At 46.6% G+C, this 26180-nt stretch overlaps 2 protein-coding genes across 3 annotated transcripts in view; both read right to left on the bottom strand.

The window, feature by feature from the left end:
- Window positions 1–801: 801 nt before the first annotated feature.
- On the bottom strand, window positions 802–7391 carry LOC135814784 (uncharacterized). Its single transcript, XM_065327955.1, has 2 exons — window positions 6032–7391; window positions 802–1788 (listed from the first exon to the last, which is right to left on the bottom strand). Exons 1-2 carry the CDS (start codon window positions 6239–6241, stop codon window positions 1522–1524), a joined length of 477 nt encoding a protein of 158 aa, XP_065184027.1. The 5' UTR covers window positions 6242–7391; the 3' UTR covers window positions 802–1521.
- A 3218-nt stretch (window positions 7392–10609) lies between these two features.
- Window positions 10610–26180, bottom strand: part of LOC135814783 (disheveled-associated activator of morphogenesis 1-like) — a 30928-nt gene continuing 15357 nt past the window's right edge. Inside the window, exons 17-31 of one of the 2 annotated variants that reach the window (XR_010553215.1) lie at window positions 25578–25657; window positions 24839–24883; window positions 24399–24455; window positions 23931–24008; window positions 23220–23321; window positions 21773–21968; window positions 21233–21346; window positions 20956–21056; window positions 20552–20613; window positions 15131–15191; window positions 14223–14357; window positions 13586–13678; window positions 12644–12718; window positions 10915–11667; window positions 10610–10645 (exon numbers count right to left, since the gene is read on the bottom strand). Coding sequence is in view for 1 of the 2 variants with exons in the window: in XM_065327954.1 (XP_065184026.1) it covers window positions 11383–11667; window positions 12644–12718; window positions 13586–13678; window positions 14223–14357; window positions 15131–15191; window positions 20552–20613; window positions 20956–21056; window positions 21233–21346; window positions 21773–21968; window positions 23220–23321; window positions 23931–24008; window positions 24399–24455; window positions 24839–24883; window positions 25578–25657 (1484 nt within the window). In the remaining variant the exon portion in view is untranslated. Of the gene's footprint in view, window positions 11668–12643; window positions 12719–13585; window positions 13679–14222; window positions 14358–15130; window positions 15192–20551; window positions 20614–20955; window positions 21057–21232; window positions 21347–21772; window positions 21969–23219; window positions 23322–23930; window positions 24009–24398; window positions 24456–24838; window positions 24884–25577; window positions 25658–26180 lie in introns of both variants that reach the window. The other variant, XM_065327954.1, reaches the window with a different exon arrangement.

Below are 26180 nucleotides of genomic sequence, written 5' to 3'. Positions count from 1 at the left end.
CGTTCACGGCTACGAAGTACACAGAAAATAACAGTCACAGGAACACAGCTTGAACTGTTGAACTGAAGCGGTGACAAAGCCAAAAATCCAAAGGGCCAGGGAAAAGCTAAATGTAGAGCATTCACTAAGCGCACACATTCTGTCGCAAATAGAGCCCGCCAACGCTAGAAAGCAAACTGTCGAACGAGTGAGTGGGTGCGAAGCTGCAAAGGATGTAAAAATTGTCGAGGAGCTAGGAGTCAGTACTAAGACTAGGACTAGGACTAGGAGTAGGAGTGAGCTAGACCTTTTCTACACTATCACATCGAACGAGCTGCGCTATAAAACAAAGCGCGAACGGCTGACCCCAAAACGGAAGGTTCTTTCGCACCCCACTGGCTAGCCCCAGGATCGTTCTTACGTGTCACATGTAGATCTACATGCTGTAGCGGCATTTTACAATGTTTTAGCGGCACATTATCATTATGGCCTAACATGGTCTGGGTTCGTCGAGGCGACTGTCACTCAGCTAGATGGCATTAAATTTTTGTTGTCTTGTAGATCTCAGCTCAGTACTACTACTAGCTCAACTCTTGTTTGTAACGGAATCCTACCCTGCTCTGGCTAGCCTAGAGTCTGCACTGCAGCACCAGGCCTCATTAATCATCACACCGTTTTGGGTTTTTTTTAATAATTATATTTTTCATTAATTATTTTTACTTCACCAGACACACTGCATGCACTATAGTATAAGGACCAGCCATGTCCCGAACCCATGACCAGGTAAACTGGTGCTCGAGTTGCACACATACGGGCAGGGACTAGACTGTGTACGAGTGATTCTGAATACGAGGCTCCCTTTATAATTATAGGCTTTACTGCCTGAAATCTAGCGAAAATACTCTTTGAGATCCACACCCTAAATGCCTAATGCGTCATGCATCATGATCTCAGATTGGCATACTCAAGCAGATTGCAATTGCTGTACAAAAAGTTGTATTATCAATGAGATGCATGATGACTGCCTCAGCACGAGACTTTGAGTTAGCCAATTGGACCCTCTCGCTCTCTTTTGTATGTAATCAATGAGATGTATGATCAACCGATATCATATTATTACACGACTGAACTCCAGGCACACTTTTAGGTCGAAAAATCTTTGACAAAATGGGGGAAAGAAGACTTGAAAGTTGAAAGAACTTTCATTAGAGACAGTCCAGTCGCAGGGAATAGAGTTGAATAGAAAATTTCTCACATGTGTACCAGTGTAGAGTACACGGGTCAATCCCTTATATTATGGTAGTCGAGTTACGGAAATAATGCAAAGTATTTGTGTACTTTCTCGGAGTCCAGTGTCTGAATACGCCTGTGACTGTTTCTAAGCATGTACAAGTGGCATGATCATGTGCACTTCAGTTCCAGCATGTTGCTTTTACTAGGTCAACCGTGACTGGCCCGGGGATGACATCATGCATAGCTTTGGATTACATCATGCATTCTCAACGTCATCCAACGCTATGATAGTTATGTCACACGAGTGCCTCATGGGTCGCATCCCTTGGCACCCTGTGCGTCGCAGGCGCACAGCTTGCACACGCAGGATGATGCTCTGGCTACGGGAGTCGCGACCAGGCCGCTGGAGCACAGAATGTGAACGTGTATGGTCTCAGTTCTCGCCGGCACACAGCATCGGCACTCATTGACATAGTATGGCTGCGTTGTTATGGCCCTCACACTGTTCAAGCAGTCTCCTTGACAAATTGTCGAGTTATTGTAGTGGTATTTTTTGCAGTTTGGCTTGGCGATAACCTGTGCACAAACCAGCAGTGGGAGGCAAAGCAAGACACCGCAATACCAGATTGAGTTTTATTCAGCAACAGGGACTTGAACAGTGTAGTACAGTACCAGTTGGTTTGCTGTGCACAGTCCTCCTGGCCACCACTGCAATGCATCTGAAGGAGTCCTTACCCCCCCCCCCCCCCCCCCCATAGCTAATACCAAGAGTACATAGCCCCCAAGAGTGTGCAACCGCCTGCACGACCTCTATGCAGTGCTGCGACGGCAGAACGTTACTTCACATCACGTAACATGGCTCAAAAGGTTGCGCTGGCAAACAGTGCAAAGTGACCACAAGAGAGTTGTACCCAAAGCTGGGTAGCGCACAAACCTGTCACGATCTATCCTGCACAGGGTGCAAACATGTGTACGGGGTTCGTCGCGTGGAGTTCCACACTCTTCGGGGTTATGTACTCTTGTTAATACACAGTGCCCGAGAACAAGTATGGGGAGAGGTACTCAGAACGGAAGTTAGTAAATTCGTGCTACAAGCCGATATAACCTGGCGCAGTGGTAAATATTGGTTTTGCTACTGATAGGGGTAGGTGGAGTTTATCATAATTATACTGTAAGGGGCCGTCCGTAAATATCGAACTTTTTTCACCAAACGAATTATTTTAGTTTAGACCCAACCCCTCCCTCCCTCCCCCTCAGAACGTAAAAAATGTTGACATACGCGATATATACAATGGCCATGTACATGAATCAATGTTTTCTGAAACGAAATTGGTCAACCCCCTCCCATGGCCCACCCTATAACGAAATCATTTCGTTTTGTGAAAAAAGTTCGATATTTATGGACGACCCCTAAGTGAACAAGGACTCTAAGAGGGGAACATAGAGTGAAACCTGTCTAAGGCGACCGGCCTCTCAAGGGACGAGAAAAAGTGGTCGCCGTGGCCAGGTGGTCTTCTTATCCAGGTTCAGTGGGTCACGTGACCATAGCCCAGTGCACACCTTCTATGCTACTCTAGCACGACTCCTGGCCTGGGGTCCTCAGACCTGTCAAGTGTCGTGCATGCACCATGCGCATCTACACTTCCTGCACTGATGTGTAGAACTACCATGCATGGTGCACCATGCAATGCGTACATTTACATGTACTAGCACTATGCAACGCGGGTGGGTGGTCATTGGTCGCAAGGAAATGTGGTCGCCATGGTCGAGTGGTCGCCATATCCGAGTGGTCTCCATTACATGTTTTACTGTAATTATTAGCAGGCGAAGAGACAGAGACATTTCAACCTGATGAGGCCATTACTTCTCAAAGCTGTACATTGGGGGTTGATTCACATGGCTTCCGAACAGTTGTGTGGATTGGGCAGTTATCTGGTACTCGTCTTGACCTTTTGTTGGTTTATCTAATACCATAGTCTTGACCTGTGTCAAACAGATCTTGTCCACTATCATTGCCATAACAGAAAATCTATGGGTGTACATCCAGTGTATTCTGGGAATGTACTTCTCTTGCTGATGGTTGTATACATAGTGCAGTACTGTCAGTAGCACGAAAACTACTTTAACTACTTTAAAATAATTATATCACTTTTTTTTAAATGCCTCAACCAATGCATACTGACCATGCACCAAACATGATGATGCTTGCTGTGGAGACTGGGGCCATAGGGGCATTGGAGCAAACTGTGGGGTATTCTGCTGATGGTGAGGGTGTTCTGCTGATGATGATGGGGGTGTTTTGCTGAGGGTGGTGGTGTGTTTATCTGATGGTGCCACTGGATGTAGAAGAACAGTGGAGGCGTACTGGTTGAACAATTAGCCTCATGAGAAGGTCATATTTGTTAGCAGTGCACCTGGTGCATGTGCCACTAACATGTAGATAGGAGCAGGACCTAACACTACTGTGCTGGAATACTCCATCTCTGCAGTGGTGCATTTGTACTTGCATGAATCTGTAGCCTTACATAGTGTCAGGGGCGTAGCACCCGCTACGACTGGTACGACCATGGCCGTACCACTTTTCGAAAAGTGTGGTCCGTCCGGAACGTGCAAAACCGAAATAAAAAAAATCAGGATCCATCGATGCATATATGCGCATCAGACTTTGACCTTTTTTCTAGACTCTTACTCGTAGATCTGTTAAGACTGTTATGCATCTGCAGTCGTACTGAGTACCGACACTACTGTACTCGACTCGACTGCACACTGCGCCAGAAGTTCCCAGAACGCAGGATTTTGTGTCTTTTTTACAAAATTTTCCCAGGGGAGGTCCCCGGACCCCCCTCCAACACGGCCTTCGGCCACACCGACCTTTGGTCGTACCACTTCCAAAAACCCTCCTACGCCCCTGAGTGTGTAGTATGTCACGCATGACCGCATGACTAAATCCAGTGTGCATTGATACCCTTTTCTGCTGGCTCCAGTATGGTGGGGCAGTTTTCAGTCATTCACCAATCAATGCATTTGTCACCGCTACTGCTACCGCACTCTTTTGTTTTTCCCGCACCTGTTACTGCACTGCACTTCCTTGCTTTTCTGCTCTCCGTGTCTCTTTGCATCGCTGCACTTTGGCTGGCGCTGCTTGCAAGCAGCTCCTTTATATTCACATGTTCCGTGCTTTATTTGTTTGATTTAGAAATGTAGAGTTTGTTTGTTTGTTAAAAAGTTACTTAGACCTACTGATGTAGAGTAAGACCTACGAGAGTTAGAGTCAGTTTAGAGTTTGCCCGCGCTGCTTGTAATTGTTGTTTCACAGCTCAGAGTTTTGCTTGTATTTTCAGAGTTTCTTGGCTCACAGATGTCCCTCGTTCTTCACAGTATATCAGTTTGTTCTCTACAGTGAGATTCAGTACCAGAGTTTAACAACTACAGTCAGTTACTGTACTACATTGCTACTGTGCAGCACAAGAATGTGTTACTGGCATTCTTAGACTTTGTGTCTATAATTATTATTATCTATGATGCTGTACAGCATTGGGTATGATGCTGTACAGCATTGGGTATGACGCTGTACAGCATTGGGTATGATGCTACACGTACTCTATTATAACAACGGTTACTACAGTGAAACCTGTGCTTGCCAGACCTGTACCAAGCCCAATGCTTGCCAGACCTGTACCAAGCCCAATGCTTGCCAGACCTGTACCAAGCCCAATGCTTGCCAGACCTGTACCAAGCCCAATGCTTGCCAGACCTGTACCAAGCCCAATGCTTGCCAGACCTGTACCAAGCCCAATGCTTGCCAGACCTGTACCAAGCCCAATGCTTGCCAGACCTGTACCAAGCCCAATGCTTGCCAGACCTGTACCAAGCCCAATGCTTGCCAGACCTGTACCAAGCCCAATGCTTGCCAGACCTGTACCAAGCCCAATGCTTGCCAGACCTGTACCAAGCCCAATGCTTGCCAGACCTGTACCAAGCCCAATGCTTGCCAGACCTGTACCAAGCCCAATGCTTGCCAGACCTGTACCAAGCCCAATGCTTGCCAGACCTGTACCAAGCCCAATGCTTGCCAGACCTGTACCAAGCCCAATGCTTGCCAGACCTGTACCAAGCCCAATGCTTGCCAGACCTGTACCAAGCCCAATGCTTGCCAGACCTGTACCAAGCCCAATGCTTGCCAGACCTGTACCAAGCCCAATGCTTGCCAGACCTGTACCAAGCCCAATGCTTGCCAGACCTGTACCAAGCCCAATGCTTGCCAGACCTGTACCAAGCCCAATGCTTGCCAGACCTGTACCAAGCCCAATGCTGCATTGACAGGACAACATTTCATGCACCAAAGTGCTGTGGATCGAACATGCATCCCTGGATTCAAGCGGAATCCCGTCATATCAGGACAGTTTCTGCTGCACCAGGCCAAGGGCGTCCGGTCAAGGTAGGTTTGACTGCAGTGGGATGTATATGGCTGTATGCATGGCTGGGTGCATGGCTGTATGCATGACTGGGTGCATGGCTGTATGCATGGCTGTATGCATGGCTGTATGCATGGCTGTATGCATGGCTGTATGCATGGCTGTATGCATGGCTGTATGCATGGCTGGGTGTAGTAGTAGTACTAGTAGAACTTATTATTTTACTAGGGAACTCCCAACAGGCGTTGCCTTTTTATTGGGAACCCTAGGAATGACTTGGTGCTTGTGACAAATGCAGAAAAGGGCTTAGATTGACGACATCGAGGTGGAAGCATGTTCCATCTGTCTGCTGCAAGTCTATCTAGGAGGACCACTGCTCATCAACAGCAACACCACCTGCTTACCTGCAAGATATTCGCTTTCAGATGGCACTGGATGCTTGCAGCCGCTGGCGGTGCTTGCTGCAGTACAAGCAGTAGCAGCACGACCGCCAGCACGGGAAGAGCCATCTGACGCACTGACGCTGCGCCTGTGAATGAAGCCAGGCCACTTGACCGCCTGCACATGGTGTAGCGCTGAGAGTGGGACGTTGTCCGCCGTTCGTCTCCAGCCATGACGCCACAAGGCAGAATCCTGTCTGCACTGCAGTTTGTAGATCTAGGAGGGAAACAGTGATTCGCTGAGCGGCCGGTAGTAAACAAGACACTTGCTTCGACGCCAGCAACTGGAATAGATACAGAACAGATGCACGGATGATCCTATTACAGTTTAGACGATGCTCTATACCAACCAGTCGACAACTGAGCTCTTCAGGTGGAGCACGCTGGCTTTTATAGGCTCGAGAAGTTTGGTGACCATGGAAGAACTATTCCAGCTGGTGGTCGCTCGCGAATAGTAGGTGTAATGGACAAAGGTTGTAGCGAAGGTACTGCACGAACTGAATAGAATGACAAATCGACTGATTATTGATACTGATCGTGATAGGTTCGTTGTGTTTACATTTACAGTCCCTGATCGGGTCATGCAGATGACTGGCTTCGGGCTGCAGTACACGCTAGGCTAGCAGCAGTAGTTCAGCCCACACTGGCCGTCGCGACGGTCGAGCAAGCACTGCGGTGGTGTTCACACTCGCTTCCTAGTCCTAGATCCTGTCGACCTTCAAAAACAATTCGGGAAAATAATTAGACGTGCTAAGGTCAGAGAGCATTTGCGTTGTGCGGTAGTCTACCGCGCTGCCTGCGTGGCTGCAGCAGGCACAGCGGATGAAGATGAGACGTAGCACTCTCCCAAACACCAAAACTAGCTGTGCAAGGTCTCGCATTCAATGCTGATCGCAGAGATAGATAACCTGCTGTCAACTGGCCGTAGTTGCATGAAACGGCCAGGCCAACGCCAGTAGAACACGACGAAAACAGAACTCATATAATTAATTCAAAGTGGGGGCAGAGCAACACGCCTCGACTGGAGTCACGTAATGACAACGAATGTTTTCATAATCACGCCAAGTCTAAACTGACTCAATGTTCAACTGTGTTTTCTTTCGGTTCGTTGGCAACAGCAGCAGGACACGTACCATTGGTGAAGAAGGCACGACTCAATGCAGGCATAGTTCACTGGCACTGCCGCTATCCCCTACACAGTGTAGCATTGAATGACTATTTCGCCTGTCCAATGCCTGCACGTTCCGCAGGAAATGTGTGAAGTAATGAAAAGGCTCTTGCAACACTGCCACCACCACACTGGACAGAAAGATTCGCCAGGCATGTTGGGTGTTGGCAGTCTTCAGACCACTGTCACATATTCGACTCAGTCAGTGCTCCAGTCTAGAGACAACCTCAAAATAGTACAATACCGGGATCCTGTCTGCTGTCGCCAGGAATCTGTTTAGTCGGAGGCAGATTTGAGCAAGGTCGGTGCAGAATATAAAGTATCGGATGTCTGGTTAGCCCACCTCCCCGGCATACCACTAGTACAATCATGTAGCCTATTGTAGGCAGGCTAGGCCGGCTCTTGTTGTGATCTGGTCGACCATGTAGAGTCTACCAATACCATGCCATGGGCGACGGGAAAGTTCCAAAGCTAGCCACGTGCATGCACACGTCGGGGAATCCCTATGCGTTTCACGCGTTGGGCACGAGATCTAGTTGACACTTATGACGTCAGCGGTGACAAGATGCTTTCCGATCCATCACGCCGCCACGTCCGCGTCGCCGCGGACATACATAAACGGTAGTCACGGGAATCCGCGATTTGCTTGGGAATCCGCGATTTGCTTGGGAAGCCGCGATTTGCTTGGGAATCCGCGATTTGCTCGTCGGCTTCGGTTCTGGAATCTGTGCGATTGTAGTCCTGGTAGACTACTAGTACTAGTATGTGTGTAGAAGAAACCCGCTGATTGGCAGGTACTAGGTACATGTATCCGAATATTCGATGGCATGGATGCCACAACAAAAAATGCAACGACACCTGCGACGTAGCATGTACTTGTAAGTACATGTAATTAGTTGTAGGACCACTGCCACCAGAGTCACCAATCCTGACCTGCATCCAAGCTCTGAGACAAGGTAGCCCAGTACTACCGAGGAGAATAATAATCATGTGCAATGTAATGGAGAGCAGAGCTCCTGAGTATCTAGTCGATGTAAACCTTCCTCGCGGAATCCCTGCAACCTGGGCCCGGGCGAGTGACTATTCTTGGTCACAATGCATGGTGTCGGTCTCCCATTCCCAAGGGACACGTCAACAATGTTCCATAGGACCATAGCCACCATAGCCACCGTACGTACCACCATCACCCCAGCCCCAGGCCAGGCAGGGAAAACAACTGCATTGTCATCGAACGACGTGAGTTCTTGTAATAATGTAAGTACAGTCATGTAGTTAGTTCTGGCCGATCTGTTCTGTCTGTAGCCATGCATGGTAGCTGGCTGACGCCACTGGCACTGCTCGTAGTGCATCGTACTCGTAGAGACTGAACTGTGAACATCATGACACGGCATATGGTTACCATGATTACCGAGGTCCTCCCTAATAATAATAATGATACGCGTCGCCTCTGATCACTGCTGATCCCTTGGCCCTCTTCGTGAAGAGAGGAAAGACTATGTCGTCAAACCTGGCACCATGACAACACGATGTATAAGTATAAGCACACATCATCGTCATGTGCGTGGATACCAACATATTATCGTCATTGTAATTATTTTGTATTTGTAAGTAAATTTAGTTGTAGGAGTAGGATTGTCACTGAAGCAGTGCTAAAAGCTTGTGTGTTGTGAAGCGCACAACTCAGTACTCACTGAGGGAAACGCGTCATAACCCAGCAGCGCTTCGCTTGAAAAAAAAAACCCGCTGTTGTGTAGTCGCACCCGGACTAGACCCGTGCATGTACATAATAAATTATTATTGTGATCTTCCTCGCCTCCCTATGACTATGAGGTGACAGCGTTGCGAATGACCGAGGGTCCTCGACGTCTGTCTCACCGTCCAGGACTCCGGCAGGAGCGACACTGACTCACGCTGCTATCTGGTGTTCACGAGGTGTTTGTCGCGCTGGAAACGGAGCGTCTCTGTAAGTTTGTATCCCTGGTGATGTTTGTGCCTGGAGAGCACTATAAGTATAAGTGGTATGGTGCTCTTCAGGCACAATCTTCCTCAGCCTACTCAAGCTCAACTGATGAGGGGTGAATTCCCCGAAACACTGTGTATTGAGCAGGGAGTGGTGCTTTCTTGCAGGTTTGCCGAGTCGAAGGTTCGATGGACTTCTCGTGTGCTCTGGATGGCAGTCGTGAGTCAGTCAAGTGTCAAGTAACGTCGGCGGAATAGCGCGAGCTCCGGTGTGGGGAGCAAACCCTTTCTTCCTCGCCTCCCTCCCTATGTTCAAAAAATGCTTGGCATTCCTGTCGCATGTTTGCACCTTGGAAATGCGAATTCGAAAACACAACAACTACATGTACATACACACGTACTACATTGTAGTATTTTGCATACTGCCCAGTGGTATTGAAATCGGGGCGGCAAACATCTATCTAAAAGTACATGACATTGTCACCATTACGCACAGTCTGTCGACATGTCGCTGAGATCACACAGACAGAATGAAGAAAGCAACCACGGAGCAGCTGCTGCTGGGGGAACTCCCCCTAAGCTGTTATTGTCTTTGGTGAGAGGTCCAGGCGCTTTTCCTGCCTAGCAGGAGGAAACGGCACCTCTCACTCTCAGCATCACTGCCAACATACTTTACTTTATTATTAATATTCACGCTTCACATCCAGCATAGCTGTAACCATGACATCAGCAGTATTATTATCATTATTGATTGGAATTTGCAACCTACATGTAGATCTACATGACTGTACGTGCCACAGGCACAGGCACAGGCACAGGCACCGCGTTGTTGTATGCTAGCGCTACACTACTGATAGTTATACACAATCCTGTAATGACCTGTGTACATGTACGTGCGTGTACAGGATCGGAACCATCAGCATGAGCATGAATGTGACGTTGGAAGCTATTTTACCAAGACTTGGCAAGACTGCCAAGAGTCAAGACTCCATAACCAGTGATAACCCAAAGCAGGGGGGGGGGGGGAACTCCTGATTTTTCCTGTAAGCTGCATGATGCACAATGTCTATTGTAGGTACAGTACCACAGTGAATTGCAGTGCACACATCAAACACAAAAAAACATGAGAGCTGAACTAACTAACTTGTCTCTTGCCTTCTTGGATACATTACAAATTTTAATGCTAATACTAATACTAGATAACATGCCCTACCAACGGGTGAACGCTTGCAAGTTGCAACCATTGGTAGACAGGTGACAGCCAATCAAGTTATGTAGCATCAATCCACTAACTGTCCAGTTGAGTCATCTATTCGCAATGACAAACACTTGTTGGCAGTGCGCGCCAGTGGACAGGGATGACCGGGCCATGCATTTCTCGTGACAAATAACCAGTGCTTTCACGAACACCTGCGTTATTGGTAATAGTTGTTTGCAATGCAAAGGAACGTCTGAAGTCGTAGGTTAAAAAATGGTTGACACGCCAACATGGTAGTGATCGTGACACGAACAAGAAAAGGGTAAAATAATAATTGTAAAGAGATAAAAAACTGGAAAACAGTTTAATCAACAGCAATATTCAGCGTGACCTAGGAAACATGTAGCACAGTTATGCGTTTAAAGCAGCTTCATGGTATCATTGAAAATAGAATTTGTCCTCCAAAATAATGTAGTTAGAAAATTGAAATGAGAAACATGGTCCTGCATGCATAGGGAACGCTATAAAAATCGTCAAGAATTGGATTAGGCTCTAGAGTTTTAGCACGTATAGATTGGAAGATGTCATGGAGCTTGAGTAGGTTGCAGATATGCAAGATCTTTCATGTCTAGGTCTCGTAGGTAGGAATCTATGGCTCCGGTTGGGAAAGCAGACACGGAAGTGGCAGCTCGGCTGCGGGTTGAGAATGCTACGCTGGTCTGCGTGTAGCTTGCCGTGCCGGTATCACACCGTGACCTCTAGGTAGTTCTCACGGCTATCTGCCCGTAGTTGGCCGTGTTGGGTGAGAAGGCCGTGCACCAAACCCTGCTCACTCTCTGCCACACTGAAGACTCTCAGTGTCTGGGATGGGCGTCCTCAGTGTAAAAGGAAGCATGCTATGCTTCAAACAGAAGAGAGATACGGCGGAGAGAGTGATGGCAATAATATGGCAATGGTGTGCCGTGCAAACACCCTGTTTGGTGGCGGAATTCACAAATCCGTAGCTGGACCATGATCCATGGAAGAGAACACGGAGCCACGCTCTCGTTCACGTGAGTCGTTGCTCGCCACCGTTCTTGATCTGCCGCTGCGACCGGCAGCAGGGCCTGCGTGGCCTTGGCCGCGGCTGCTATTGGAGCGCACACGATTGGTCCGGTCGGTATCGTACAGGTCGCCACTGCGTAGCGCAGACACCAGGTCATCAAACTCACCGGCCGCCTTTGCCGCCTGCCGGGCTTTGCGCACCTCCTTGCGTTCCTGCTCCTTCTTCTTGGCCTGCACGTGCAATATGCAAGATGAGAATACAGGTAAGCACGTGTGTGTGTGTGTGTGTGTGTGTGTGTGTGTGTGTGTGTGTGTGTGTGTGTGTGTGTGTGTGTGTGTGTGTGTGTGTGTGTTGAAAGACCAAGTCGGGTGACATGAATGCAGGGAGACTCATATGCCGCTGTGTCGAATTTGTGTAGCTAATGTTAGGCACAGGTCCATATACGTGGATTAAGACCACAAATTGTGTGGCATATCGACCACCCACAGGCGATGAAGTATTGGGTTCTGACCATGATTGAGAAGCACAGTGGATGCGCAAAGTCTGGCAGCCATTTTGACAGTAAAGTTTGATGGACGTACAACTCACATTGGCGACAGTCACTTTCCAGAAAACTGTTTGTGAACACAAGCTATCTTGTCAAAGTGTGTTCTATGGCCAGACTCGATTAAACCAAGCAACCATGCGATCTATCTGTTGCCCTCATCGAAGTGCATCAATTTTTCATGTCTAACTGTTCATGTTGAAGAGGAGGCCCGCAAGTCTGGATGGTTCACAGTCGACTTTGAAATTCACCCTACTTCTGCCAATTGCCAACCACTCCCCCCCCCCCCCCCCAATCACCACAAATGCACTGCAACGTCATGTTCCATGTCACGGTGCCTGCACCAGTTTTCATTGCCAAAAGTGGTTTGTCGTCGTAACTTGGCACGACTGAGGGCAACACACATGTGACAAATGGGTTTAGGCCCTTACTAGTGTGCCAGTGGTTGTTAGACTCATCTCCTCAACCCCGCTACTACGCATCACATCTGTCAATTGAACATAACCATAGGTGGCATCAGTCCGATCTGATCGATGACGGTGTGATAGACCTGACCCGATGCCAATGTGGATAGACAGATACTAGTTTGCAAAATACATCAGCAATGACATGTGATCACACAGCAGCCGTAACTATCAACATCTTTCACATGTATGTATTACCTCATCTTGCAAACGTTGCCGCCTTTCTTCGTCTTGCTTCTTCTTGATAGCATCCAGGTTTTCTTGATGTGCATCCTACACAGAACGAAAGCATCCAAATCAGATACGGTACAACAGAGGCATGGGCCGGGCAGGGACGGAAAGAGACGTGACCGAAGCATCAGTATGCAACACAGGTGCCAGGGTACGTTGCGAACTGTGCCTAACTGCATGCAGAAGCCAAGTTCTGTGTTATACTTTCCCAAGTCTTCCTTTCCCTCATTATATTTTCAAGCCAACGTTAGTTTTCCAGTAGTAATGTGAATACATAGTTCTATGCAACCTAGACTATCTCACCACAGTGGGACACTGCCTAGTACATTGCCCAGCAATATGTTTCTGTTTAGCATGCTCTATAGATATCATGACTCCGTAAGAAGGCACTGCAACAAGTGGCAGGAGGGGCTCTACCCCTTGATCCCTGAGGGATACACCGCTGCACCAGCCACGGACCCACCTGGAAACCCCACACCACACCCTTCTAGCTAGATGACTGCCCAGTTTTACGGTACGGAAAGGCTTCACGCAGGTCTGGATTCCCACCTGCAGAGCTGTGCTTAGCCAGCACACGTGCAGGGGGATGCCTGCATTGCTGCCAACTTGGAAATGGACAGCTGCATGGAGAGGCAGCAACTGGTTCCTGACCATGACTACCTGAAATTACCCTGGGATTGGTGGAAGACTCAGCCAGGGCACTTCTGAAGAACAGGCTGACCTTCACTTGGCATCCCAGTGCAGGGTTGAATTTGGGAGATTTCAGTGTATACTGTTACGTGTATGTGGACTCTGAATGACCATTACCCGTAACTCTGGCACTAGGATGGCAGAACAAACCGACCCACAGCCAACACAACAGTTACACACCATGTATGAATGCTTGTACAGTGCATGTAAGTTACTCACATTAAACGAATGCAGGAAAGAGCTGAAGTGACCAAAGAACTCGTCGCTCGGTGTTTTGCTGCTCTCACCGAAGCAAGCCAGCGCAGCCGAGTACTGGAGAGAAAGAGAAGCAAGGAAAGCAGACCGTGACAGTCCCAGTCACATACGAGGGTAGACACCCCACCCCATGCACAGACACACGTACATGTACAGACACACATACATGCATGCTTATTACCGATAATTGAACAGGATCATGTCACTGTAGTGGCACCCTTAGCTATTGTGTGACTCAAGGCATGGTGTGCACTGAGAAGAATGAACAACATTGTCCATCCAGTGGCAAAATCAACAGTGGGAGACAAATTCTACTTCTTATCTTTTCTTATCTAACACTAGCTCTTCGAAGTAGAAATTTTGCTAAACGATACCATCAGTTGCCAGTGACTGTCGTCACGTTGTCCTTCTACTAAACGTCTTTTCTTTATGTGTCATCCCTGTAAACTATGTGTAAGCTCATCATCAACACAAAAATGTCATGCCTCGTCTAAACACGAGTTCCTGGCTCGCTTACGTCTTCCTAATGCAACAGCATCAATAACATAGCAGGATCGCAAGCTCTTTGCATGCTGCTTAGAATCAGATCGTGTTTGCTCACCTCCTTCTTCATGTCAGCCACCATATCCAAGAGCTCATCAACCTGCACCTTTGCTATGGACGCAAACTCTTCTGCCACATCGATGAAACGATCCCCAATGGCGCGCTCGGCTTGGTTTTTCTGGATAGCAATTGCCTGGTGAGAGCACAGTGTAGAAAGGATCATATACATGTAGGAGCCAGCGTGTGATACAAGGACTAGAACACAGGGTTTGATCTTCAGTGTTTCCACATCTCTATCCCATGGCAGCGGTACACTGGACTACGGTATGGTATAGTATAGCACTAAGCCTACTGTAAGACATGTTACTATAACGAGTCGCAAATTTATCGATTGTCCAAAATTCGTAGGTTAACGAGAAGATATGTTAACGATCTTGCAGTATTCCGGCATATCCACACACAACATATATGAAGCAGTACGGCCTCAACGGATCTTATTATAACGAAGAAATGTCATCCGTTAAAACGTTAGATTTACTTCCTCGTTATATATACATGTCTTACAGTATACTGAACTTAGCACATAACAGTTACATATAGCCGATACTAGTCCCAACAGGACAAGAAAGGCCGACGACTGTTCATCACTACTGTACTCCTACTCCTACATGCGTGTGTGTGTGGGGGGGGGGGGGCTGAACAGTGTGTGTGTGGGGGGGGGGGGGGGGGGGCTGAACATCTCGACCCAGCACTGCCACTTATAACGGAAATGCACTAGCAGGTAAGAAAATATCCTAGTCAATGTGATTATGAAAGGTACTCTTCATATTCTATCTATCATACTGGTGCTCAGTGTGCAGTGGTGATAATAGTGGTAGACATGGACACATTGAATACAGGAGTCTGCGTGTAAGCTGGCCAAGGAAGTCCATAAACGGTTGTCGATAAATTTGAATATCGCATTACCTTTTCAATTTCTTTCAGCCCCTTGCTAAGCGTAATTACGTCTCTCTCCACATCACTCATCCTGTATCCAAGTAAAACGAGGTGAAGAAGGTAATAAATTTCATTCAAAAACAATGCAAGTGTCGCGAATGCGATCGGATTTATTCGTAGTCACGAGCACAATGCATGTATATAACCAAGAATTCACAGCTACGTAGGTCTACGTATAGATGTATCCTTGTTCAGTGCATGATCTGTACGTTCAATCACTCGCATCCCTTTGTGACACCCTTTTTCTCACCTTGCACTCGTTTGTATATCTAAGGTTCAATTCTGGGCACCCTTTTTCTCACCTTGCACTTCGTTGCATTTCTAATGTTTCCGTTCCGGGCACCCTTTGATTCAGTTTGAACCCATGCACCTTGGCTTGCACACGCACCGACATCCAACACGGACTGTGTGTACGACTATCGGCATCTTTGATGGCCTTCACTATCCATTTTCATGCTCACAGTTGGACTCGTTGCACCGTGCGTATCTTTATGTGTCACCTTTTCAGCTACATGCACGTGGAGCTGTTTTAGTTCCACAACTTGGTGCTCTTCTTGCTTCTCTTTGATTCTTCGCTACTCCTTGGGAGCTTATTTCGATGCGTTTGTATATTTATCGCTTGTATATTTCTGCTGACGCTGTACGCAAGACACTTTCACGGCACACTACTGCTACAGGCATACACTCCGACTCACCTATATTATCGCTCTCCCCTTGTAAATATTGTTCAGTCTTGATTCACAAGAAAATTGGGCACTAAGGAAAATATGGTCTGCTTCGAGTGGTTTATGTAAAGGGTATGTCCATGGTTCGCGACATTTTGGTGCCGAAACCCGGGAGAGTCGAGCGGCGACTCTCCTAGTACAGGAATTTGAACGACCGACGAACCATGGAAAACCAAGCGGCGGTGAGGGGCAAGCGCCAAAAGGCTGCTCGTCACCACAAGACAATCAAAGATATGGAAACGACAACGGGTAGTTTCCTCTCGGCAATCTCAACGGACATTGAATCGGATCCAGCAGCAGTCAGAGAGCTATGTCAACACAATTTCCAATTGGACTCGCATCTCGAGGCACTCGAAATATCGCTGGAAAAGTATACTGATTTAATTAACAGGTACGAAATAAAAGGGTCTGACGACCAGGAATTCAAGGAAAATCAAACGGAATGGATCGAACAAATGGATGAATTTATACGTGTAACTAACATTAATTTGGTGTCACTAAAATTCTTACAAATGGAATGTCAAAAAAAGGATCCGCAACCTGCAGCCACGGCAATGGCGGCAGGAACTACAGCAACTATAATGGATGACGACAAACTCGACAGACTGCTGTCGGAAATGGTATCAATGAATCAAAGCAATCAGAGCATCATGACAAATTTGACGAATTCTCAGAGTAATGCTAGCAATAAAACTGGTAACACGGTCAAATTGCCTAAACTGGAATTGTTCACTTTTGATGGTGATGTAATGAAATTTAAGGAATTTCAAGATATGTTTACTGCCACTGTTCACGCAAATAAATCTTTGTCTGATGTGGAGAAGCTATCTTACCTGAAAACACACGTGAAAGGAAAAGCGCTGGAATGTATCTCTGGTTTGGCCCTGTCAAATTCAAATTACAAGGTTGCATGGGATTTGCTAATGGATCGGTTTGGGAAAGACCATGTTGTAATCAATGCTCGGTACTTGGCATTAGTCGATTTGGAGAAACCGTCTAGCCGACCTGAATCATTGCGGAAATTCTTGAATGACGTCGAGGCAAACATCAGAAGTCTAGGTGCGCTACATGAGGACATGTCACAGGCACTATTCATTCCACTGATTACCTCCAAATTACCGAAATCGGTTATGTCCCAATTAGAGTTAAAGAAAGGCACTACCACGAAATGGACAGTGCGAAGTCTACGTGAGGCAATGAACCACTACGTAGATGCAATGGAAGCAGCGGAAGCTGCAACTACCGGCGGAAACGAACGACAAAGGGACCGACCATCCAACCCAACGACACACGTAGCTCACTCAATGGCAGCAAACACGGTAAAAATGGAGCGTAAATGCATCTACTGCGGACAATCGCATTTCGCTGATGAGTGTACCAGGTACACAGATGCAGAAACCAGAAAAGATCAATTGAATGGACGGTGTTTCATTTGCCTGAAATCTGGTCACAGTGCAAGGGCATGTGAGCGCACTAAACCATGCTACTACTGTAAACGCACAACACACCATTGTAGTATCTGTCCGGAGAAATTTGGCGCAGGAAAAGTGTCATCCCAAATTCAATCCACAATGGGAGTGGCAATCGCAGATTGCAAAAACACGGTTTTGCAAACAGCAGTTACAATGGTGTCAAATGAAAGCGGAACCCAGGAATGCTATGCTCGGATTTTATTCGACACTGGGGCAACTAGATCCTTCATCACTGAATCCCTATGCCACAAACTGCACTGTAACAAGATTGGAGAGGACACAATCTCAGTGTCAAGCTTTGGTAACGAAAAACGGAAAATCGAAACCATGCCAAGAGTCAATCTACGAATTGAACAACCAGACAAATCTTGCACGGAGGTCTGCGCAAATGTCACATCAATCCTGTGTCACCCAATTCAACGATTCCCGCTTCCAAATGATATGAAGTTGCATGGCATGCCTCTTGCGGAACCACCTGTACAGGAACCAGAGAAGTGTGACGTGGACATACTGATTGGTGTAGATCACTATCACAGATTCATAATGGACGGCAGTATTGCACTGCAGAATGGCATGTGCATGGTAAAATCAACGTTCGGGTATTTACCATCAGGAAGTACGGAGTATCATGGAATTACGGATGATGCAGTACATGTACTCACTACGTTGCCAACGACAAGCCACGATCCAATGGAGGATACTCCTGTCACTGCTATTCTCGTGCAGGGGGAGGGTCCTGACGGATCACCAGCAGGCATGGACCCGGAACAATTCACGTCTTTCGGGAAACTAGTCAGAGTCACAGCGTACGTACAGAAATTTATTGATAAAATCCAAAAAAAATCGGTTGGCAATACCATCTCACGTGACGAATACCAACGAGCGGAATCGAAATGGATACAATTTACACAACCACAACACTGTTTGTCATGTAAACAGCACGATGGTGGCCCGTTTCAACTTCCGAAACCCCCTCCGGCATTTGCCCAAGGAAAGAATAATGGAGTTGCTACTGTATGAGTTCACAGGCATAGATTACGTTGGACCTATTGAGTTTTAAATCAAACGAAGGCTCGATGAAATGCAAACCATGATAATTACGGAAATGTATTGGTCGCAAATTGCTTTCACTCATGGACCTCATTACTCTACTAGCTGAAGTAGAAGGAGTCATTAATTCTCGACCTCTGACGTATGCTAGCGAGGAACTGAATGGTCTTGTAATCACCCCTGCTAGACTTCTAAACGTGAATGCCTGTCTCGGGATACCGCAAACCACCATCGATGTCACTGACCCCGATTTTGCAATATCGGTCAGCTCAGCAGAGTTTATGCTGCAGAAACTCGGTCAGCAAACAAATCAATTGGACATGTTTTGGAAACAATGGCGGGAAGAATACCTGACGTCGCTACGTGAGCGTGGAGACTCTGGTCTCAAACAGCAACGTACACTATCAAAGGAATCCCCATCCGTTGGCAGTATAGTACTGATAAAGGAACAGCTGCAACCAAGAAGTACTTGGCCACTCGGCAAGATCACGGAATTACACTTTAATCAGGATAAACAACCTACCTCAGCTACTGTTAGATTAACAGCTGGAAAGAGCATTGTCCGCCCGCTGTGTCTGTTGTTCCCAATTGAGTGTACAACACTAGAAACACCGGCAGAGCAGCCAGCAGAGCCAACGGCAGCATCGAATACATCAGTACCAGCCAGTGATCGACCGGTAAGGGCAGCGGCTGTGAGATCACGGCAAACCCTGCAGACCATGATCAACACTAATTCAGTCTGATACAAATAACTGTTTCCACTCAATTTTTCTCTTTCAACACTTCATTTCACAGTTGTAATTGTTCACTCACGCGTATGCTATTTCATAACTATGGTAGTAACTTTCAGCGGGCGGGAGTGTCGCGAATGCGATCGGATTTATTCGTAGTCACGAGCACAATGCATGTATATAACCAAGAATTCACAGCTACGTAGGTCTACGTATAGATGTATCCTTGTTCAGTGCATGATCTGTACGTTCAATCACTCGCATCCCTTTGTGACACCCTTTTTCTCACCTTGCACTCGTTTGTATATCTAAGGTTCAATTCTGGGCACCCTTTTTCTCACCTTGCACTTCGTTGCATTTCTAATGTTTCCGTTCCGGGCACCCTTTGATTCAGTTTGAACCCATGCACCTTGGCTTGCACACGCACCGACATCCAACACGGACTGTGTGTACGACTATCGGCATCTTTGATGGCCTTCACTATCCATTTTCATGCTCACAGTTGGACTCGTTGCACCGTGCGTATCTTTATGTGTCACCTTTTCAGCTACATGCACGTGGAGCTGTTTTAGTTCCACAACTTGGTGCTCTTCTTGCTTCTCTTTGATTCTTCGCTACTCCTTGGGAGCTTATTTCGATGCGTTTGTATATTTATCGCTTGTATATTTCTGCTGACGCTGTACGCAAGACACTTTCACGGCACACTACTGCTACAGGCATACACTCCGACTCACCTATATTATCGCTCTCCCCTTGTAAATATTGTTCAGTCTTGATTCACAAGAAAATTGGGCACTAAGGAAAATATGGTCTGCTTCGAGTGGTTTATGTAAAGGGTATGTCCATGGTTCGCGACAGCAAGTTACAAAAACCCGATCATTAAAATGTAGTATGCTCCACAATGCCTTTGGGACAAACTTTGATGTTTCACACAAGTGACACAACCAATTATAAATCGACCATTGATCACATAATACTTACTTCATACCACAGAGCTGTAGCAACAGTCTGGCTGGTCAGGTTTTGGATGAACTGCTTCTACTTGAAGTAGTTGGCAATGTGGTAAATTGAGCATTAGCAGCCATATTGGATATTTTTGGAAATCTGTTCAAACCATATGCAGGGGGAAGTATTCCGGCTGGCCATGGGCCGGACCATGCCAAGCATCTTTGCTACGGATCTGTTCTAAACGATTCCTTTGCATAGACAACAGTGCTGGATTCACATGCAATGGTGCACACCCATATTCGTGCAGAGGACAGTTTAACACTCCCGTGCAGCAGTGCACACCCAGATTCATGCCGAGCACAGTTCAGCATACACGTGCAATGGTGTACACACCCATACTGTTGTAGAGGACAGCGATTCAGCATTCACGTGCAACTGTGCACATCCCTACTAGTGACCACTTACACAATCTTCCGTGCCTCCATCACATTGCCAATCTCGACCTCCAGTCGCAGAAGATCCGGGAACTGGAGGGAATGTAGGCAGCACAGACAAACGAGGCTGTCGGTTACCTAAGACACAACGCTAGCGTTACTTTGCAACTGAAGAAACAACCCGAAATCAGTAGATGTATGTCTTATCCCGGCTCACTGTACATATTGTACTATGTACATTCCATCGTGAGTGTTGGCACAGGTACATTGTAATTCCAAGCCAATTCATACATTGGAAATGACCTGTACATGTTAACAAGAGCACTGGTAGATACAAGCAGTAGTGTAGATACGGATCATACCCGCCATGAGGTAGTAACACTGCACTGTGATAGCGCAAACATCACAGCGATGACAACATGCACTCAAACTCACCTTCTCCGCACACTGGGACAGCAGGAAGTGGAAGAGTGTCTGTCTGCTGCCATTGCTTGCCTTCGTATCGCTAATCTTGGTCAAGCTAGAGATCTCGAACCCTACATACATGCATGGCAATAGAACACATCAACTCATACGTATGCCTTAACCCATATACCCTCACCATATGTCCAAACTCATCTGCCATTTCCCATCTATCCTGGATAATAGTCTTCTTCCACATGCATATCGATTTTGTCAAGCACTGTACGCAGACTATCAGCAACATACTCACCAAAGGCATTGCTTCGGTTGCCTCTGTTCATGTAGTTTCCCAGCGCCAGGACCAACTCCAGAACGGTTTTCAGCTTGGGACTCGTCTGGATCTCCTGGCATGCTTGAGTGAATGCTGGACAGTAGGAAAAGTGAAGGTACATCACAGAGTGTTACTACAGTGCGCTCTTAGCTGCGACTGTGCTCACGCAACTGAAGTTACTCGACCGAGGCCAAGTCGATAATTTCTTTTTCCTCACCATCGTACAAAACGCATTGTGTACCTTGGACACCCTGTGAGAAGACATTCAGGTCTATGGGGATTGCCCAAGTTAATAATACAATGCATCTTCAATACAATACAAAACAGTTATAAGCCGGACAGATGCGAACAACAGCTCACTTTTCGTGATACTGGGATCATTCAACCGTGCACTGTGACATGCATTGAAATGTAGATATCAAACGCACATCACAATAAAGAATAAAGAGAAGTAGCTGCTAACGCCTAGTCAGTCATTTAACCATCCGTTTCTTTTCATTGTTGACGGACTATTCTCACCTTGAAGGCGCGGCCGAACTTCAGAGACGCGCTCCGGGAACTTGCGTTGGAAGAGCAGAGCATTTAGGCGCTGATCAAAATGGTCAATGCGAGAGATCTCATAGAAAAAGCGCTCGGCATGCGCAAAGCGTGCAATGTCATCCACATTGGCCTCAATCAGTTCTATCTCATCCGGTTGTGGCAGGAACTTGACGAGCTGAGAAATCACCACGACAACAGGGCAATGGCATATATGGTAGTGTCACACCAACACTAGCAGTGGTGTGTTGTGCTAGAGTTGTATGCCCAGTGCTTTTGCCGGAGGCATATTATGCAGATAGGAACCTCATGTGATCAGGGTGTTCACGTGGTCATCCCATGTAAAACGGCAGCTACTGCAGTGTTAAACAAATAGCCGTGTGCATGCTTCTTGGAGGTTGACACAGGGGAAAAAAACACAAGTGGCCGCAGGCGGATGCCATAGTCAGCGTTGGCAGAATGCCACGGTATATTCAAGGCTATTTGGGCTCAGTTCTGTCTAGGATATAGGCACTATGTTATCAATTGACACAGGAAGGAGTTGAATTTTGATTTCCACATGAGAAACTAAATATTTGGTGATAGCAGAGATATGTGCGCAACGGAGAAATGGTGATCCTGCCAGGCTGCAAACCTTTGGTTTTTAGAAATTCAGACGCAGTAACCATGCTGTAGGGGCTCAGCGTGGTGGTTTGTGGACGTTACTGTGAGAGAGTGAGTCTGTGCACAAAAATGATGTATGACTACGCGTCTGTGTGCATGTGCACGTGTGTGTGTGTGTGTGTGTGTGTGTGTGTGTGTGTGTGTGTGTGTGTGTGTGTGTGTGTGTGTGTGTGTGTGTGTGCATATGGTTGGTATGTGGTGTTTATGTGAGCGTATGATAATAATCTCTTTAATAATATTAATATCTTTATCTCAAGATTACCCAACGCCGGCGAACGCCTAACAGGTTGATCTCCTATTTGAACATGCGCATATGTGTGTGTATGATGTGCCCTAGCTCACTTATAATTATTATTATGTTATACACGTAGATCATGTCCATGATGCCTTTCCTCTGGCAAGGTCCACCGCACTATTGTTTTTAAGATTAACATAATTATTACTTCTGCATATGCATTACATACTATGATCATGCTGGCTCCATCCCTTATCTCCTAAGCTACCACCCCCCCCCCCCCCCCCCCCGTGCGTCTGCCCAGTGTTGACTCCGAGACCCACGGTCGGACGAGCTGCCCAGGCCTCACCACCACTGCCGTTTCTGTGCTGCCTTCTCGATACATACGTATGTACACTGTATATCATGTGCACATTCACGTGTCTGAAGGTTTGTGGTTTTTCAATAATAAAAAAATGTTCTTTATTGTCCAGCAGTGTTAGAGGATAGGAGTAGGTGACGGGAAAAGCACGAAAGATCCATTCTTCTTACCTGCTCCAAGACATCTTGGTCAAGGTCTTCATCCATTTGCAGAATCGCAAGACGGATTTCTTCGTTGTTCATTTTGATTCGGCTCAGCAGGATATTGCAATTCTGGAGGCAGGAAATAGGGTATGATGTAGAGAAGTCAGAATTGGCAAACCATTACCTTGTCAAGGGCTATTGAATGACAGGGTAGGTTACAAGTCCACACCAAGTGTTGCCAATTTTCACATTCAGAGGCACACTGGAAATCGCAACATTCACCAAAGTGTTCAATGCAATCTAGACACAGCATAGTCCGGCAAAGTGTTCAATACAATCTAGACACAGCATAGTCCGGCAAAGTGTTCAATGCAATCTAGACACAGCATAGTCCGGCAAAGTGTTCAATACAATCTAGACACAGCATAGTCCGGCAAAGTGTTCAATACAATCTAGACACAGCATAGTCCGGCAAAGTGTTCAATACAATCTAGACACAGCATAGTCCGGCAAAGTGTTCAATGCAATCTAGACACAGCATAGTCCGGCAAAGTGTTCAATACAATCTAGACACAGCATAGTCCGGCAAAGTGTTCAATACAATCTAGACACAGCATAGTCCGGCAAAGTGTTCAATGCAATCTAGACACAGCATAGTCCGGCAAAGTGTTCAATGCAATCTAGACACAGCATAGTCCGGCACAGCAAGAAAAAATGATTACTCCGTATCTGGCGTACCCTTGCTCGGTTTGGCTCCAGCAGAGTGACGGCTTCCTTCGCCTTGTTTTCATTTTGCTGTTCCTTGACATCGACCACCTGTGAAAGAGGAAAAGCCAAACAGCAGACATAGCAAGGTATTCATACACCAGGAGGCTTCACTCATCCTTCTTCACTAGTCTAATCCAGCAGAAAAGCTCACCACCAATACAAGACGCTGCTATGCTAGGAAGAGAGAAAGGAATGAGATGGAAGCGATGTCCCAGATGTGGTGTAGCCAGACCATGCCCAGCTCTGTGCCTGACTTGCGAAAATTGAATAGTGTCATGTTGCACTATGCCCCTGCAAACATGTATTAAATGTGTCAACGGTTAAACGAACAAATTGGGCAGTGGAAAAAGCCTTACAATAGCATGATCTTGGAGAATTTCTTGAACCAACTCGGCTAACAAAAGCAGCAAAATGCAGCACCCTGCAAGGAAATCTTACCATTTGCTTGACAGAAAAGGTGGACTGCAGCTCTTCCAAATTGAGGGAGTCGAAATGCTAGAGAAGAGGCAAGACCATAAGCAAGTAACAGCATCACTACCACATGAAACCCTCATGATGTTGAAGAGAATTGTTTTACTCGACATGAGATTATACGCATTGCATCGGGTTCCACTACCTTCCAATCCTGGGTGGCAGGACGCCAACGGTAAGCCATGCAGTTCTGGTGCAACACCGCACTGCACATCGACTACAATGTATATAGCAATGGCCTACAAAATGGTCGCAGAATGGCCACTAGCATACGGAGACTCTCTTGATCCAGGCCAATGCCTGTTGGAGAACTTACAAGCACAGAATACAGTATGAAGTCATTTTTGGCTCTCATGACCCGAAGCATCTTTGGCCTTAGCTCAGTGACACCGACTCAGGAACCTTACCCGCGTTTCATCAAGATCTTTCCACACGGTGCCATCCAGTTCGTTCTGCACACAGAGGCAGGGAGCGGACCAGTGGAAGGTGAAATACAGTGAAAGCCCTGACCCTATAATTACACACTTCATGCAGGTCTATCCTAACTGTATGACTGGAAGGTATAATTTTGGGTATGGCAAAGGGGCTAATCCATCTCGTCTACCGTTCACCTGTATCTGTTAAGATCACATTCGTACCTAAAGGAGAGCAGCCACACGTGCTAGCCAGTATTACTAGATGAATCAGTCAAATGACTTACATAGTCCAGCTTGGACCAGTTATAGGACTCACATAATCCAGCTTAGACCAGTTATAGGACTCACATACAATGTAGTCCAAATTGGACCAGTTACAGGACTTATATAGTCTAAATTGGACCAGTCATAGGACTTACATACTTCAGCTTGGACCAGTTATAGGACTAACATAGTCCATAGCAGACTCAGCGGAGGACGTTCAGGTTGGTTGTAACTCTGAGTTTCATGCCGCTAGGCAATCATCAGACAACTGATACTCGGGTCTACCCAACAGTATGCTTATAAACAGCTCGGGGATCAACGGATTTGGACTAACATAGTCCAAATAGGATCAGTGATAGTACCTATATCGTCCAGATCGGACCAGCTATAGGACTTACATAGTTCGACTTGGACCAACTAAATGACCTATACAAGTAGTCCAAATTGGACCAGATATAGGGCTTACGTAGTTCAGCTTGGACCAGTTATAGGACTTGAGAGCTCCCTTCGGTTTGGGTATCTTTTTCTGTGGAGGCATGCCAAATCCTGGCCAGAGCACAACACCAATGTAAGATTCTTAGACTCTAGTCTAGAGAATATATGATTACGTCATCATCAGATTCTAGGGTTTGTATGGAGTGGCGCCACACACACGTTTCACACTACATACAAAGCATAATTATTATTATACGATGATATTGGTGTTGCCATTTGCTTGACCTCTGCAGATCATGCATAGAGACTATGGATTCACTACATGTAAAGAGATGTGTTGCCACAACACATATACCTCATAAAATTGAAAGGAACACACTGTGCTGCAATGTGCATGGAGCCTGGATCTTTCCCCGGCATTGTCATCTCATTAATATGCCATCATGATCATACTCTTAAGTGCAGTATGCACCGTTCATCGATGACCGATGTGCTCTGAAGGGTTAAAACAGGAAAAGGTTCCACGCTGTCCAATAGAGTGCTCAGTGCCGAAGGGCAGAGCTACTTGCAACAAGAAAAAGAGGATGAAGAATATGTTGTTTCTCCGAGTTTCAGGTACTAGGCACTTTTGTCT

Source organism: Sycon ciliatum, chromosome 4, assembly GCF_964019385.1.
Source record: "Sycon ciliatum chromosome 4, ocSycCili1.1, whole genome shotgun sequence".
In the NCBI taxonomy this organism is placed as follows: Eukaryota; Metazoa; Porifera; class Calcarea; order Leucosolenida; family Sycettidae; genus Sycon; species Sycon ciliatum.
This window is presented reverse-complemented; position numbering and strand designations above follow the sequence as displayed.